General features: G+C 43.2%; 1 protein-coding gene across 7 annotated transcripts in view; it reads right to left on the bottom strand.

Annotated features, from left to right (window-relative positions):
- Positions 1–18,929, bottom strand: part of MAP7D2 (MAP7 domain containing 2) — a 121,835-nt gene that overhangs the window by 15,140 nt on the left and 87,766 nt on the right. For all 7 annotated transcript variants that reach the window (XM_077146733.1, XM_077146739.1, XM_077146737.1 and 4 more), the window contains 4 exons: positions 9,579–9,844; positions 8,841–8,973; positions 1,763–1,955; positions 902–1,006 (listed from right to left, as the gene is read on the bottom strand). In XM_077146733.1, coding sequence (XP_077002848.1) covers positions 902–1,006; positions 1,763–1,955; positions 8,841–8,973; positions 9,579–9,844 — 697 coding nt within the window. The remainder of the gene's footprint in view (positions 1–901; positions 1,007–1,762; positions 1,956–8,840; positions 8,974–9,578; positions 9,845–18,929) is intronic.

Below are 18,929 nucleotides of genomic sequence, written 5' to 3'. Positions count from 1 at the left end.
AATGGGGGAACAAATGTCAAAATAAATTTAGTTTGAAATGCTAGTGATCAGTGAAAGGGAGGAATAAGGGATATGGTGTGTATGGTTTTTTTTTTCTGTTTTCATTTTATTTTTCTTTTGTCTTTTTCGTTTTTTTTCTGAATTGATGCAAATGTTCTAAGAAATGACCATGATGATGAATCTGCAGCTATGTGATGATATTGTGAATTACTGATTATATATGTAGAAAGGAATGATCACATATTGGGAATGTATGTGTTTCATTCCTGTAATTTTTTTTTCATTAATTTAAAAATTAAAATAAATAAATATATAAATAAAATGTTGTTCTAAAAAAAAAAAAAAAGACAAGGACTGTCAAACTGGATTAAAAAACAAGACCTAACTACACAATGTTCACAAGAGGCAGATTTATAAGGATGCATACAGGTTCAAATTAAAAGAATGGGAAAAGATTTACCATGCAAATGATAATCATAAAAAAAGTTGGGGTGGCTATATTATAGCAGATAAAGTAGACTTTAAGACAAGAAGTATTATTTAAAGGAGGACAGTTCATTATGATAAAGGGAGTCAATTCAACAGGAATATGTACAATCCAAAATGCATATTCACCAAACAATAGGACTTTAAAATATATTCAACAAAAAGTGACAGAACTAAAAGGAAAAATATGACAGATCCATAATCACAGATGGAGCTTTTAACACTCCTCTCTCAGTAATTAATAGAACACAGTGACAAAAAATCAGTATAGATGCAGAAGTTCTGAATAGCACTATCAACCAACTTGACCTAATTGCCATTAAAAGAGCATTCTACCCCGCAACTGCAGAACAGAATGGGGTTCATTTCTTGTTTTTGTCTCTCTCCTAAGTCCTCCTGATCCCACAGCCCTTACCTTCTTCCTCTCCAGTCGCTCCTGCTCAATCTGAAGCATGATTTGTTCTCTTTCTAGACGCATCTGTTTAGCTGCCTCCTGGGCCTTTGCTTCTGCTGCTTCTTTCTGATAGAAGCAAGTAAACCAAGGCACAGGTTTTAGTCAACTAAGAAAAAACTGTAGTAATTCCCTGGGGGGTTGCACATGTTCCTTCAACTCATCATCTGCCCCAAAGTAGGTGCTGCTCCAATATTTGGCATAGATTGACACAACCTGCTTTATGACATGGCAGATGGGGTTGGTGCCCCATTCTAATATTCTCGGTCCACTGTGCAAATCACCGGCAGACACCTCTTAATCTGTGGCCCAGGTCTTCTTGTTTTTGAGGACAGTCCTGGCCATAGAGTGTACATGTGGCTAGGAAATTTCAGGAAGTTAACTCCTTTGGGGATGACCCTCAACAGCAAGGGGCAGAATTTAATAGATACTTCAGCTTCTTCATCCCGCAGAGGGAGAATTCTAAGGCATGTTCCACAGTCTCTTAGAAGGTCCCAATGGTACTGAATCCCAGTTAGCCAAAGTAATCTACTCATCACTCCACCCTTTATTGTTTTTCCTCTCACTCCCCACCAGCTTTGTGGACCATCCCCCAAATAAACTACTTGCCTGCAAATCTTTCTCTCAGGGCCTGCCTTTGGGGAAGGACAAACTGACATTAAGCAATCATGATCAAGTTCACTTTTGTTGCTCAAAGTAACATATTTAATAACTGGCCTAGGCAGTTAAAAACAACTTCAAGTAACTATTATGAGTCATCCAGATTTAACAAATTTTATCTAACATTAACTAAGGCCTTCATATATCTGAGGACTCATACTGTACCTGGTTTTCAAGCATGGCTTTTTCTTGCTTTTCTTTCAATGACAGCTCCTCCTCAGCCTTCTGCTTGGCCTCCTCTTCTGCCTTTCTTTTCTCTTCCTCTTCCTGCCTCTTCCTTTCCTCCTCCTGCTTATAAGCTTCTTCTAGAAGACATCTTTCCTCCTCTGCCTTTCTTTTCAATTCCTCTCTCTCCAGCCTTTTAAGAACATAACTGTCGGTTAGATGAAGGCATGCTTAAGATGGACTGATTGAGGTGTGCTGACAGCAGAGCACTGCTCAACACATTAACAAATACATGCATTTGAATTAGTACCCACTTAACCAAATAACTCATTCTTCTCAGAAATCCACTTTTTTTTTTTTAACATGGGCAGGCACCGGAAATCGAACCCAGGTCCTCTGGCATGGCAGGCAAGCATTCTTGCCTGCTGAGCCACCATGGCCCGCCCCAGAAATCCACTCTTGATCTAGAGTCCACATAGTTACAAAAACGTATTATCCAAGGTTGCTTTTACATTCAGCGATACAAAGATTAAAGATGTATTGATTTGTGAAATAAACTGTAGTGAAGACACAAATGTTCCCTAGTCAATCTACAAATGACCCACAAGCAGATAGGAAGTCAATCCCATCATTCTTATTTAATGACAATACTTTAAAAAAATAAATATTTTTAAGGCAAAATAAATATTTAAAATTGGCTGAAGCTAGAAAAAAAAAAAAAAAACGGGTATGTTTCACTGGCCACAAACATGCCAGTCAGCCACTTAAGAGCAGTGACTATGAGTGAAAATTCACTTTGGGTTCTAATCAGTACATGACTTCTGAAGCAGCAAATGGAAGAAAAAACTCAACAGAAACTTGGCATTTAATGTGGAAATTAAATCAAAATCGTCTAGTTTCATTTATTTTGGCAATTTATAATAATCTATTTTGATTTTTATCCTTTGCTATATCAAACTTAATGGCGCTTAGACATCTTTCATCCATGGAGGAATGGTTCAACATATAATGATAAAAAGCTTTAAACAGTGGGGAATTCTATAAATGTGTAAGGGCTTTTTCTTTGTTAACATTTCTAATGTTCTTCCTTCTCAAATGTGTGTCACTTTCCTTATATATTAAACAATGTGGATAATCATGTTTACCTTCCAAAGTTTAATTGAATGGCAATATGACATATGGGCAAGACCTGATTGTGCCACTTGCTGTGTGCCTTTAGAAAGTCACGCAAGATTTCTGATGTTCTTTTTTTTTTGCATGGGCAGGCACCAGGAAACGAACCTAGGTCTCCCGCATAGCAGGTGAGAACTCTGCCTGCTGAGCCACCATGGCCCACCCCTGATGTTCATTTTAAAAGGGGAGTAACTATACTACTGTTCTATGGCAGTCCTGTGTGAATTAAATGAGATAATACATGGGAAACACTACAATCCTGGCCCTAGGAGGGTTTCATATTAGTTTTGCCATTTAAAAATAATCTTTCCCCAATCCTCAACATCCTTTTAAGTGCTCTATAAGTGCATTTGTGTATCAGAAATAACCTTCTCTTGGAACCATGTGTCACTGAGTTACAGGAGTGCTGTTTTATTGTTCCAAAAAGGTCAAGACTTAAAAGGAGCCTCCTGCAATCCTAAAGGTTGCCTTCAGGAACTGTGGTGGCTAATTGCCTATGTGTCACCAAATAAATATTTTAAAAGGTAAACAGATTACTTAAAGATATTAGCCCAAGGCAGTATAATAGTATGCTGATAACATATTCTGTGTCAGCAGAGGTTGCAGTGCCTAAAAGCATTGCTGGAACACTGAAATTATTAACAAATACTCTGGAGAACTCTAGAGAGGAGCAATATGGGGCCTGATCAGAAAGAGACTCCAGTTCTCTTAGATTCCTCCATGAAAAGCTAAGTATGCCCAACCTAGGATTTTCAAAACCAAACATGTGGATCACAAGATTTATCCCAAGGTTAATCAGAGCACCATTTAATTTCTTGCCCCTTCTCTCTAAGGAGCCAGTTGTGACTGTCCCAGAAAAGCAGTTAATATACAAAGGGCACCCTGTATATTAATGTACAAACAAATTCACAAAGGGTGAGTTATCTTCATCTTCAGGATCTAAAACCCCCTCTATTTCTTAATTTCCCATCAGGACTTCAGAGAATAACCCCCAAGCCTCCATCATCCTCAATTATCACCTGCAACCTCAATTCCCCCCCCACACACACACAGGCCCATTAAACTCTTCTTATCCCTTCCATGGGGTCTGCACAGCAGAATTTCCATCCTCTCCCAGACAGAAGTTTTCCCATACACCATATTTTGCTTTCTCTAGTGGCTCAAAGCTGGCTTCCCTTTGGGAAAGCAGGACCCTCAAACTCCTCTCCAAGGATGAGCATTCTTCTTTACCTGGCTGAAAGAATCAGAGAAGTGGATGTCACCATTTTCCCACCACCCCTCTGCTATAGGCTACCTCCACACCACTGCCCTTGCCTTCATTACTGGTTTCCCTCCAAAGCTCACTGTACCTGTAATATCTGCATGTATTTCTGTCACCCTCCCCAACCTTGTTCCTCTCACCCATCCCAAGTCCCCTCCTTCCTCATCACCAACACTGGCTATTGAAGAGGGTCCCCATATAACAGCCCTTATTGCTCATGCTCCTCCTGGTCTCATTTTCTGTTTTTGCCTTTCCCATCAGCCAGAGAAGGATATCTCATACCACATGACTGACCCGTGCTCAGGGTCACTGTTGAATCTGGCAGTGTGTACATGGGCTTCGCTGGACTCCTCTTGCGCGCCTAAAGGTTTGCATTTTTAAAAGCTTACCCTTCAAAATCCTAAATTCTGAAATAAACTCCTTTGATTTGACCTTGATCTGTCTCTCTGTCTCCCATGCAGTCCACTTGTGTCTGCACCCCTCTGCTCTCAGGGCCCCATTCTTTTGATCCCCTCCCAAACATGTTTGGGATGGCATGGAGGCCACTCCACTGCCTGCCTCCAGGCTTCACTGGCATTCCTCCTGGGCTGCCAAGGAAGTGGTTAAAGTAAAGCTCAAACAAGGCCCAGTGGCCTTCTGCCCCCCCCACCATCCTTTTATCCTCATTCCCCCAGACCCTTATGGGAAGAGTCCTAACAAGCCTCCACCTTACTTGATCTTTGCCATCCTTCTCTTCACAGAGAAGACTCAGGCTATCTGTCTGGGCTTCCCCTTACCTTCCTCTGCTTAGATGCAAAGGATAGTGAATTCCTCCCCTTGTGTTATGAATTCCATGCCCTCCCTGGGCTCCTTGCTTGTTCTTCCCATTACTTCTTCTCTTCTTTTGTGGCCAGTGTCTCCCTTCCACACACATCTTCCTACTGTCTGCAAAAATGCTCAGGTCTCCAGTATTTTAAACAAAGTTGCTAGGTCCCCTCTCCCCAGTCTTTCATTCAGGAACCTCTGAAAGCCCAGCTTAAAGCCAGTGCTTCCACTCCCAACCTCTTTCAATCTAGTTTATGTGTCTACCACTCTTCTTGAAATGCAGCCTCCCAAATCTCTGTTTGTCTCCTCAACACCAAGACCAAGAGCCTTTTCTCTGCTCTGGCCACATCTTGCAGGTGCCAATAGCATGCACAAGGTGGCCGAGGTAGCCACGGTTACCCTCACTCCTTCCTCCTCCTGGAACTCTCTTCCTGTCTCAGCTGGTGCTGTGCCCTGTTATACCCCACACCTGACGGCCCCTGCCTGCCCTGGCTATCATTCAAATCTGAGAAGCTCTGCCTGTGGCATTTAACACCTATGAATCATCATGTGGACACCCAGCTGCAGCCTAGTCACACACCCTTGGTCATGGGGGCTGGCTTACTTGAACATCTTTCTACGTGTACTCCTAGCACTTCTTTGAGATTTTCAATGTGACTTAAGGTGATCCATTTTTGAATTCCAGAGTCAGATCCCTTGCTTGCTAGTTTCTGCTGGTGTTTCCCCCAGTGGCAACCCCAGATTCTAGGATTACTTGTCCTGGCTTCCGAGAGGGCCCCAAAGTCATGGCTGATTGGGACTGGAGCAGCTTTTGTGCTCCTTCCTAGGGCCTGGTGGTCCGTACTCCTGGTGAGCCCTTCATTTCTGGGTGGTTTCCCTCATTCCTGACTTGGATGGAGTTTCCCTCACCAGACTGTAACAATAATTGGGCTTTCAACAGTTGGGGTCAAGTATCTTTATTGTTCTCCCTACTCTCTCATTAGCAAGAACATTTCTGTGGCTTTAACTATTGATGCTAAACACAAAACAGACATGAGGGAGGATCTTAGTCCAAGAAGTGTCCGCTGTGTTCCAGCCCAAAGCTGTCTGGCGCTTTCCTTTCTCACCTCCCACGTGGTGCTATGCAAAGCTTCACATTCTGGCAAGAGAGAGGAAAATTGGTTTGGGGTCAAATGTACTGTTCTAATTTTTATGTAGGCTGCAGGCTTCAATTTCCAATCACCCAGATATTTTGGAGACACCTTAAACTTAATATATCTAGAACTGAATGGATAAGTTTTATCCTCTAAAACCAATTACTCTTGTCCTTCCTACATATTTCCTGGGTGTATCATTCTCCTAGGTCCTTAGCATCAAATCTTAGCATCACCTTTGAATTTGCCTGTGTTCTCTTGAGTTGTTAAAGTCTCTGTAGACTTGAGCTGCACAACTTGACGTGAGCTGTTCTCCTTGTTTTTCCAATCCTACTGTCCTTATAACTACTATAACCCTTGCATTCTCTTAATCTACTATTGCAATGGTTTCTTAGTAGGGTCTTTTTCTCCTCCTCCTCCTCCTCCTCCTTCTTCCAGGTACATTTACTGAGGGCCATGCACCTGGGATCTGAAAACAGTCTCCAGCCCCATAAGGTACTTACTAGGAGAAAACAGGCCTGTAAGCAAGTGAGGCTTTGCTCCTCAGTTGTAGATGGGTTCATTAAGGGTGCAGAATTAGGAGTCTATCCCGGGTACAAGAGGGGAAGCAAAGTCTTACCTGGATCTTGAGAAATGAAGAGGTATCTGGACAAGAAGGCATGTGTGTTCATGTGGGGGCCTGGTATAAGTTGAGACGTGGCTGGACGGAGGGTGTGTGCATGGGGAGGTGGGAGGCAGGGAAGTTTGTGCACTAGTGCCCAGGGCAGAAGAACAGTGGAGAATGGGAAGTATAGGTGTAAGAGAGGTGGGTAGTGGTCAGTTCATGTGTGGTCTAGGACATCACAGGCTTGTTTAAGGACCGGAGCAGGACCACATTTATTTTAGATGGGTCACTAAGGACATGGATTGGACAATGGACACGCTCTGGGAGGCCTAACGCAGACACAGTTCAGGTCGGAGACAGCAGGGGCTGCAGCTCATGCAGGAGTGGAGGGACCAGAGGGGAAAGGGGAAAACAGAGATGGTCACAAGGCAGCCCAGAATGGACTGGACAACCAACAGGAGGGGAAGGCAAGGTAAGGGTTGTGAGTTGGCTCAGAGACTTCTGACTGGGTCTGCCTGGGTAGATGAGGGTGCAAAGCCTCTGAAAGGAAGAGGAAGATGATAAGTTCTGCTTTGGAAATGATGAATGGGAGAAGCATATGGGACAATGTTCTACAAGGTCCTGTCCAGATACCATGGCTCCCTAGCCCCATGTGGCTATTAAGCACTTGAAACGTGGCAACTTTGATTGAAGAACTGATTTTTTCATTTTAATTAATTAGGAGAGAAACAGAGACAGAGAGCTGGCTGTAAGCAAAGACTGAGGAGTCATCAGCATGCGTTATTTAGGGTCTCCCTTGTTCCAGAACATATTTAAGGTTTATAAAACAGGATGAAGTTAGCTTTAAAAAACAGATTAGAAAAGAAAGAAAAACATGATAAAATGAGGCAAAGGGAAAATGAGAGTAAAGGGTGAGGTGAGAGCACAGTTAGTTTAGTACTCCAAATGTTCAACATGAACCCCATCCCCAAATTCTCTGAAGGCAGAGGAAACTGGTAGCATGATAGAGGCAATGATGGAGTAGCAGGAACAATGCTGCTGGGGGGCGGGGGGCTCACCAGGACTGAGGGCCATGAGCCCAAGCAACAGTTAAGAGGATGCAGAGTGGAAGAAGGAGAGACCAGAGAGGCTTGAGAAACAAGGGCAAGCTGGACAAGGTCAAAGTCAACAAAGATGTCCATTAGGACTCTGGCTGTCTGGCTGGCAATTAGGAGGAATGGTGGGAGTGGTACAGCATTGCTTGCTTCCTGTCATGTTAATTCTCTAAATGGTCTTGGATTACACTCTGATTCTAAATGCTTCCTTTATCAATTTAATGATAAAATCTATCTTGTCCTGAAAAATGCATTCCTACTCCTCTCCGAATATAAAGATCAGAAAAGGCAGGAGTATCTTTATTTTGACAAAGTGCCCTGTTACTAAGAATGCAGTAGTTCTCAAACTTGGGTGTTACTGGAAGCATCTGGAAAGCTACCAAAGCAGGACAGGGCCCTGTAACTATGTATTTTCACCAGGTTCTCCAGATAACTCTGACACCTTCCTAAGTTTGGGAACCACTGCAATGACATCTTCCCATATTGCTCAAGGATGGGATTCCCCACACCTCACTGGTGACCACTGCTATGAAGCTGGTTTCTGCCCCATCTCGGGGATCCTGCTCAACTTTCCTCTCTCTCACTCTGGGGTTGAGTTAGGATAATTCAGATGAGAAAATACAACTTCAGGAAGGAGAATCAAGATCTCTACATGTGGAATCTTCTGTCTTCTCAGGGGGGATTATTCTATAAACAAAGTTAAAACTCCCTTGATAGTTCTCCGAGACCTGGCAGGTCTCAAAGAGGAGAAAGGGAAGCTGCATTTAACAGTGAGATCCAGGAGCTATGAGTTTCCAGGTAATCTGAAAAGAGTCAAGTTCCATCACTGTTAATTACATCTAATAGTAGCTGCAGTCCCCCAAATACCTTCCAGGCAAATCAGGTATTCTAGGTTCCTACACTGTGGCTGAAGTTTGATCAACATCAAAACTGTGAAGAGAAAGGTGAATTGCCCTTTCCATCACAGCCTTTACACATACCAACCCCAAAACTCCGAGCACCATAGTACCTGTTTTGTTCTTCTTTTTCCAGTCGTTCTTGCTCCTCCTGTTCCTTCTGTAGCCGGGCCTGTCGTCTCTTCTCAGCCAGGATCTTTGCGGCCTCTCCTGCATCGGTGGTACCTGCTGTGGGCCTGCCCAAGGCTGAGTGGTGGGGGGGGGGGGGGGGGGGGGGGAGAGCCATCAAAGAGAAAAGATTAAGGTGAATGAGCAGAATGGCACTACTCACACAGCAGCTGCCACTTAGGAAAGAACAATCCAACCCAAAGGAGTGATGCGAAATGTTGCCTGGACTAGCACAATTAGCCTCCAAGCATGAGAAGCCACCAACCTGGATCATTTCGTGGTGGAAGGCAAGGAGGAGAGCCAGAGGACCAAGCAAGTCCCATGGCAGCCACCACAGCTGCCCACCTTGGAGTGAACTCACTACATCATAAAGACATAAAGGATGAAAGCAAAACCCTCTCTGGCTGTGAGCTGCAGATACCAGCTGGCTGCAAGGCTCTTAGCACATGTGTAAGCTCCTGCAACATTAGCAGAGATAGACCTTGAGTTGCATCCCCCAGGGCAACCTCAGGAGAAGGGGAGCAAGCTGCAAGCCTAAGGCCTCAGGGAGGAAGTCATCCCACTGAAAAATCGCTCACTCTCCCCCAAGCATGAGAGCTTCCACTTAGGTCAGGTCAGAGAGAGGACTCTGTTTGGAAACCCAAGGCCCTGATGCCAGTGTCCCACCTTCGTGGGTAGCCCACCTTCGTGGCTCTCAGCCTTCCCTCCTGCAGCGTGCTTCTCAGTGAGATGCCTGTCCACAACGTGCTTCTCAGGGGCCTCCTCCCCGGGTGATCCACACGCCTGCTGGCTCATGGCACCTTCCCGTTCCTTGTTGGTCTTTTCCTTCTCTGCTTTCTTCTTGGGAGTTTCTTGGTTGGAAAAAGAGGAAAGGCGGTATTTCACGGGAGACCCTGGATATGATGGCTTCACATACTTTGGAGATTGTGGATATGCTTTTGAAGCAGACCTGTAACCAAAAAAAAAATCCATACCATAAGATAATTACTTTCCATTCCTAAGACACTTAGTACTAAAAAGTTTCACATATTTGTCCTTCAAGAGGAAAAATGTAAAGCTTAGCATATATACTCAGAAGTTCCTAAAGTTCTATCATCCTAACAGGAACATATGGTATCCATAAAATTTCCCTCATGGAATGGAAATATTTTAAGTAGCCCACATGGTGACATCATGCCCTAATTTCACTGCAGGTAAGGATGGAGAATGTAAGGATGGAGAATGAAGCATTTTCTGGCTCCCTCTTGTTAGATGAATACCCGGTTGACTGTGGATTCTGCATGTGGCAATGCATGATCCAGTTCCTTTTCAAATGCTGAGGGAAAGAGGCAGCCCAGGGGTGGGGGTGTCTCTTTGGAGGTTCTTGAGGTTTAAAAAAATCTCTTTTCCTTCTACTGGACAGATACACATGGTGAGGACAAGCCCGTTTCTATGCAGGGAAACACCACTTTGTTAAAATACAGAGACTATTTTGTGCCTGTTGGAAGAAGGTCCGCTTGGTGTGTAGGCCAGTCAAGGCTGGACTCCTCAGTGAGGGCTGATTGTTGGTGACATAGGTAATGGCTTAGCTGGAGACACCTGAGTTTAGCTAGAAGTTTGAATGCGGATGCTGTAAGCATTTTTACACAGTTCTTTTAGGAAGAACAAAGTAATCTGTACAGAAACTACAAATTGTCACTTTCAATCTTGCAGCACGTTCAACCATATGAAATAGCTATTATCCAACTGCTTCTGACCTAGAAAAACAGCCATAAAAACAGCAGAGACCACAACATATTTAAGGCCGGTTTCTCACCAGAGGCTTAAACAGTTACCTAATCAGATCCTGATGATAAGGAAGAAACATATGATCAGATCAATATTAAACTTGGTCTTGAGCTGGACAGTAATCCTTCAGTAGTATGACCATTGCACAAGACATGGACCAGTTTTCCAATGACATCATCACATTAAAAACATCTCTGCACAGGGAGTACGCCAGTTGACACAAGGACAAGGGTTGCACAGCAGGGTGGGAGTGGTTGGGCAGTGGGCAGAAGTGATTGCTCTATCCCATGAATACTTCTTTAACATGACCTGAGCTTATTAAGTTCAGCAGTTTCAGTATCAGCCATTTTAATTATGCAGAATCAGGCCAGCTCACACTTCCATGGTGGCCATCTGCTTCCTAGATGGACCACTCTAACCCGAGAAAGATTCTTCTCCATCCTGGCCAGGCTGACTTGCCTGCACCATCACCCACTTAGGCTGGGAGCTGCACAGGACCACTGTGACACCTCACCCATACGGACAGGGCCTTGATTCTGCAGACTCTTCTCCCTCTACCTTGGGCTCATCTGGCTCAGCCCCCACATGGGCTCTCCCACCATTCCCAAGAGACACAGAATTTCAGACCTCTCAGCAACAGGTGTTTTTTTTTTCCATACGCACTATATAACCAAAGTTTCCTAATTTTTTCCTTAGACTCTTTCCAAATAAAAATTTTGCATAGAATTCCCCCACCCAGCATATAGGTGCATATGCATATATACCAGGGTTTCTCAATCCCAGCACTATTGACATTTGGGCTGGATAACTCTGTCATGGGGAGTCATCCTGTGCATTGTAGAATGTTTAGCAGCATCCTTCCCCTATACCCAGTAAATGCCAGTAGCAGCTCCCTTCCAGTTCTGATTATTGATAATGTCCTCAGACATTGCCAAATTCCCTTCAAGGTCAAAATTGCCCCCTTGTGGAGAACTACTGAGATGAGATATATATACACACACCCACACACACATTCTATCTGTATATGGCAGATAAAAATGGATCTGCTCTGGTTGGAGGGACAGGGTTCTAAGCCCCATGGTGACTGTGAGGCATGTCAATAAGTTCCTGAGAACTCTAGTTAAGAGGTAATTTATCAGTGCCTCTAAGATTCTCATACAGCACCTCAGACCTGGGGTCCCTGCTGGAGCTCAGGCCTCTACTAGCTCCTTCCAAAGTTGTACCCTGTTCACTGAGAGCTTTCTACACACCAGACTCTGTGCTAAGTGTGTATATACATGTGTATGTGTCTTTCAGTTGTCTAAAACCTGTATGGTATAGACAGTGTCTTACAACCACTTTACAGATGAGGAAACTGGGCATGGAGAGGTGAAAGAATAGATGATGGAGCAGGGAGTCAAGCCCATGTCTACCTGACTCCAGCCTTACAACTCTTGCTCTATACCCTGTGTTGCAATGGCTGCCAAACCTGAATCTGGGATCACTAAGACACCAGGATAAATTTATCAGAACTGGCACAGAGTAGGCCCTTAATAGCTATTAGAGATTGGTGTTACTGTTCACATGGACACTGGATTACAGAGATGATAAAATAAAATTTCAAATGATCGCCACAGGCAAGAATGACCCAAGTCAAGAGGATGAACCGCAACAGGGGAAAATGCCAAGTCCTGTCTTCTTACATTGATATTGTTCCACTGAGTATAGTTGTTTTTGTTTTTGTTTTTTCCCTTTCAGCTGCAAAAATTTGCTTTTAGGTTCAAATAAACTGTACAAACATATGGTGGGAGAACTATGGCTTGGGGAAGCCTTCCTTCCTAGCTCTCATCTGGGGTCCTGATCACTACTTGTGATCACACTTCTGTGTTGTGTGCCCCACCCCCACTTTCTCTCAAGCTGACAGTGGCCCACTCAGAGGAGTGGTGCTCACAGTTATAAGACCAGCACCCATTTTTGTTCGAGCCACCAGCTCACAGTTATAAAACCAGCACCCATTTTTGTTCAAGCCACCAGCTCACAGTTATAAAACCAGCACCCATTTTTGTTCGAGCCACCACGAGGGACTCTCGAGAGACTGTCTTACTCCATGCTCAGAGCAAATATGTCACCTATTCCTTAGAATGGCAGTAGATACTAGGTGCAGCCTTGTTCCAGCAACAGTGCATAGGAGGAGACGGCAAGGACTCACCCCTGGATTCAGAGTGAGAGAGAGAGGTACTAGGGCAGACTGCCACATTATGGTAAATGCCACCGATGAAAACATCTCAATCTTGGCTCAATAAATACAAATTCCTGGTATAGCAAGTACCAGTGAAAAGCCATCTACTCTTTTTTATCTTGTCCCTGATTTTTCTGATTGGTGAGACCAAGCGAAGGCACTGGGCATGCACAGCTTAGCCCATTCGAGTTCCTCTCTGGGAGTCCCCCTGCAGTGACCACACACTCTGCGCTTCTCTAATTGGCAAGCCTGGAGAGGGAGCTCTGCCCGGGGGAGCTCTACCCTGACAGATAAGGCTCCAGATCCAGACCTGGGGGAACAGGGACGAACTTGAACCCAGCTGTTCTAAATTTCCAGCCTCCCAGCCATCAGACCAGCATCTGGGTCCCACATGACCCCTAGAGGTCTGGTTTAAATAGTTCACTACCAGAAGAGAATGAATGAAGCATAAATCAACTCATACCCTCGGTCAGTGTGACTGGACCAGATGGTTCTGTCAGATCCATTTAGACAAACGGAAACATGGGGAAAGATTTCAGTGCGAGGAAGAAAGGCCGGGCTGGCCTGGGGCTGCAGCGGAACAGGGGATGGGGAGGCTGTGCAAGCCTCTGAGCAGCTTTGCTTCAATTCGCCTCAACAGAATGGTTTGTCATGTGTGGGTTCTGTTCACACAATAGACTGAGGTTCTATTCTAAATAAAACTTTGCACATTGCCTATGAGCACACATTTAAGAATAATTTCTACCTGAGAAGTCAGGGTGGATTAAACTCAATGTATTAAGAAACGTCTTATTGTACTCTCCTATCTACTTCAGTTACTGCCTTATTTATTAATCAGAGTAAGTTAGAAAAATGACACACACACATACACACACACGATCTTATATATATTTTTGTAGTGTTTTCTGCTCACACTGCCTTGCCACTACCTCATGTGGACTTAGTACCCTGCCAGCCACTCTACAAAAGCTGCTAAGGATGGGCAGTTTTGAACAAGGTAATGCTGAGTTCAGGACCATGGCTCTCCGGCCAGCCCCAATTTCATTACTGGGAGCCAAGTGAAGTCTGACTAAGCTATTTTTTTAAATTTTTTCCAATTTCCTGGAAACAGCTATCTTGGCTGATAAAGGAAAGTAAACAATAATTAATCAGGGGAACCCATTAGTGGTGTAGATTATAATAACACTAATGATAATAAAACCTTGCTTTTATAGAGTTTTATTTTGCAGTACCTGCTTGTCTCTTCATTAAGGCTCTATTTGATTCCCACAATAATTCAATGAGGTAGGTGGGGAAATCGAGTAGCCATATTTTAAACAAGAAAACCAAAGTCCTAAGAGCTTAAAGTGCCTTCCCCAAAGAGATGTTAATAGATCAGAGAGCCAGAGCTGGGGCCAGGTCATGTGATTCTTCCTCTGGCTTAATTTTTAGTTTTATTTTGACTTTTTAAGGCTCAACACCTCCATCATTAAAAATATAACAAAGGGGATTCACAAGTTTTGCTTGTGGGTGGCAGAGAGAGGCCTTCCTGCGACATAAGGCAGGATTATATGTAACCTCTGGGGTTCCACTGGTAGAAAAGATGAATAGACACTTCTGTAAGTAGAGCAGCCAGAATAAGTCTCAGGAAAGCATGTGGTGCTCCTGCGTGGGCATTTACTGTAAAGCACAACTCCAAAGGACTTTTCCCTCCACATCCTGGAATCTAGTTCTATTTTCTCTAAAGCCCCTTGATTTCCAGGGATGGTGAACATATACCACCAACTGGATGGCCTCATCAGGAGAGTCCAGCCAATATTCTGAAATATCTCTGTTTCTAGTCGAGGTTTTATTATTTCCCAAAAAGAAAAAACAATTTTACACCAGAGAAAACTGGTGGACACAACACCACTTTTACCCAAGAATCAAAACCAACATCAACAGTAATAAAACAAGCTAAGAAGGACATGATGTCCCTTTGTGGTTCCTTCCGTGGTCTTTCTGCCCTAAATAAATGTAAAACCTGAACCTAATCACAAGGGTACCTCAGACCAACCCCAATGAAGGAGAGTCCTCAGAATAATTGGCCAGTGCTCTTTAAGAATCCCAAGGTCAGAAAAATATAAGGCTAAGGAACCATTTCTGATTAAAGGAGACTAAGGAGAAGAGACAACTGAATGCCATGTGGGATCCTGGGTAGGATCTTGGCCCAGGAAACTAAAACGCTATGAAGGACCTTGTTGGGACAATTGGCAAAATGTGACTGTACTGTACATTAGGTAATAATATTACATGAAAGTTTAATTTTCTCAATTTTGTAATTATATATGCTTATATGAAAGAATGTCTTCATTCCTAGGGGTACCAGGCATAATTCCTACAACTTTCAACTGGTTCAGGGAAAGCATGTATATGTGTGTATATGTGTGTCTATGGAAAGGAAATGTGAGAGTGTGTGAGGAGGATGAGAATGATACAGCAAAAGCTACTGCATAATGCATAAAAGGAACACAGGATCGCCATGTGCCTTCTCACTTGAGAGAGAAACCCTGAACTTCATCGGCCTTCTTGAACCAAGGTATCTTTCCCTGGATGCCTTTGATTAGACATTTCTATAGACTTGTTTTAATTGGGACATTTTCTCAGCCTTAGAACTGTAAACGAGCAACTTATTAAATTCCCCTTTTGAAAAGCCATTCCATTTCTGGTATATTGCATTCTGGCAGCTAGCAAACTAGAACAGATGCAAATGTTCTAAAAATGATCATGGTGATGAATACACAACTATGTGATGATACACTGATTATACACCATGTACCGAATATATATGCATGAAGATTTATCAATAAGCATATTTTTTAAAAAAAAGGATGCGGGCCACCACATTCAAAGTAGTTCTTAATCCTTTTACTGGATTTCTACATGAAAGGATAACACATACAAAAGCTAAGAGATGAAATCAAAAGAAGTAACAAAGCCCAGGAGAGAAGCACTAGCAGATGTCACCATGTGTCTTGCCACGTGACAGAGCAGCCCTGGCTCTCCAGTGAATAGTTTTCACTGGAGAAAGTGTCATCCTGTTGTTGCCTTGATTTGGACATTTTCACAGTCTTAGAGTTGTGAACTTATAAGTAATAAATCTCCACTGTTTAAAAAAAAAAAAAAAGGAACACAGGAATTCTTTGTTATAGCCTTGCAATTCTTCTGTAGGGCTGATCTAAACCCAATTTATCCTCTGGTAAGACTAAAAAGTATATAGGACTACAGACTGGGCAAGTACATAACTGTGAAGAGCAGAAACCACTTAATGTTTTCAATTTTCCCTTTCAAAAAAATTATCAGATAAGAATATGAAAAACTATTTGAGAATGATGGTGATAGCATCATCTTGGGGTACGGTCCGACCAGCCCATGCACACCAGAAACACCTTCCAGAATGGCTTCCAGTATTTGTCAATTAAATACCCTCAGACATTAAAGGAATAAGCTGGGCCAGGAGCCTTCCAGGAGCCTGTGAGTCTGAACAATGTAGATGTACAGAATCTGAGCCATCCAGGACAATTCATCTTTATTTCTTCCCCTCTTGTAGAATATGTTTGTTTCCAATGCATGATAAAGTGAAAGTAAACTGGATTCCTAATACAAACGTTGATCTCAGCTATGAACTATCTCTGGAAGTGATTATCTTTAGCAGATTGTATTTTCCAAAGATGACCGCTACAATATCTCCCATCTCACATGATTTTTTGAGTTTGTATTTCCCTCCCACCGAGTCTGAGCTGGACTGACTGCCTTGACCAACAAAGTACAGCAGATACGTGACTCTGTGACAATTCAGGAAGAGTTCTTAACTGGTCTGGCGGCCTCCGCTTCCTGCCCTGGGGGATGTTCCATCTTGGAACCTACTACTACCACCTTGCTGTGAGAAGCCTAAGCCACATGGCGATGTGGTGTGTATGCACTCTGGTTGATAGCCCCAGCCAAGTCATATAAATAGGCCACTGTGGACCTCCAGCTCAAGTTAGTCTCCAGGTGGCTGTACCCCAGCTGTCATCAGACTGTAGCTGCACAAAAGACCCCAAGCGAGAATGGCCTAGGGAACCCAAGTCAACTCACAGAGCTGTGAGAATTAACAGCAAATTGTTTGAAGCCACTGAATTTTGGGGTGATTTGTTAGAGTAGCAATAGATGACTGAAATATTACCCATCATAATGACCAAACTGACTTAGAATATATTTCTAAGAATATAAAACCATTAGAGACTATTTTGCACTGAAGAACTAGGAGTACAGGCAGCATAAACACTCAGGGGCAAAAAAGGGCCTGGCAAATCCACTTGGCAACACTTGATTTCTTCTCTCTAGGTTACAGGAAGAGAACTATGCTCCATCCATATCATTGATAGTGTTACTGAAGCTAGTTTTCTAAAATCCATGCAACTACCTGACAATGTGAACAATAAAAATAAACTTGAATGCTTAATAGATCAATGCTATTAATATGCACAGCCACCTGACAGTGTTTAAATTTATGTAAGATCAGGGAAGAGAACAAAGTACCATCAGAGTTTAGGAGGTCACAGGAAAAGGGAAAGGGGATGGTTAATTGCATGACCCTTTTGGCCTCTGGGATGGGAGTTCAAAGGGCTAACTAAGCCCCTTTTCAAAGCCGTGTCATTTTCACTGTGGTTTAAAATGCAGACACTTGGACTGCACAGAAGGAATGTCAAAATGCCATTTTGGTTGGGGCTGACTTTGAGCAAGGTACCATTTAAAAACACAAATAAGTAAAACAAACAAATAAATAAACATGTTTCTTTTCTATTGTCTTTGAGTATTGTGCTTTGAGTTTTTATAAAATATGTAAGGTGCAAAAATGCTACAATACATGTTCACATACCCATCCCAATCCAAAAGAAAGAAAGCATCCTTATGTGGGACTCTCCTGTGGCCTGTGCCTCTCTCTGATCCCAATCCTTCTCCCTCCCCACTTGGAGACCACCATCACCCTCAGTTTTATGTTTGCCATTTTCATATTCTAAAAATCATTTACTACCTGAAGATTCTTAAAAACATATTAGTTTTATAAATCTGGGCATCCAGTATAAATCGTGTCACACCATTGCGTTCTTTAGCAACTTGTTTTTTCCACTCAACACTATGTTCCTGGGACCCACTGTGTGGTTGTGGACAGGTACAATTCACTTTTTCTCACTGCTGTGGAGTTTGGTCAGATTTTCAGAATTTACTTATGGTCTACTAAAGTTCCCATGTTTTTCAGTACGGATCCATACCCAGTGTAGTTCAGCTACGCATTTTCATCGGGGAGAAACTATCTTTTGTTGAAACATTTTAAAATCAAGAAAGGTTTACTATCAAGAAAGGTTTAGTTCTCCTGTTATCTCTCAGGTTGGCAATACTGATTTAGAGGTACCAGAAGCAATTTCCATACCCAGGGCATCTCTTAAGGAGAGAATGAGTCTGGTAGTTTTTTGTTGCTGTTGTTTGTTTTTTTGCATGGGCAGGCACCGGGAATCAAACCTGGGTATCCAGCAAGGCAGGTGAGAATTCTGCCAGGGAGCTACTGTAGCACCGCCTGAGTCTGGTAGTTTTGACAGGATACAAGCAAGTCTGGCTGTGTTAACATCTATTCTACTTCCTGCCTGAATTTGAGATGACATGTATAGTGCCCTGAAGGTAAAGGCCTTTCCATTCCTTTCTCTTTACTGAAGTGGCCGGGAATACTCTGCAGTGCAGGTAGAGAAGCTGGCATCCATCATCCTCTGTGCAATACGCAGCCCAGAAGAGAAAATGTGTAAGGAACTGATCAGCATGAGAATAAGCCAATGACTGGCCAAGAAAGAAGTAGCAAAGGGCATGAATTCCTGGGCTGGTTTCGTCCTAGCATTTCCTATACCTGCCTGCCCATCCACTCCTGGCCCCTGTCTACCAGGTTTCTCCTTCCCTTCTTGCTTTCATATCACAGGCAGATACTGAACACCTACTGTGCAACAGTAAATCAAGACAGGCCCCACCCCTGACATGATCAGTCTAGCAGGAGATGGTGAAG

This window comes from Tamandua tetradactyla, chromosome X, assembly GCF_023851605.1.
Source record: "Tamandua tetradactyla isolate mTamTet1 chromosome X, mTamTet1.pri, whole genome shotgun sequence".
NCBI classification, from domain to species: domain Eukaryota; kingdom Metazoa; phylum Chordata; class Mammalia; order Pilosa; family Myrmecophagidae; genus Tamandua; species Tamandua tetradactyla.
This window is presented reverse-complemented; position numbering and strand designations above follow the sequence as displayed.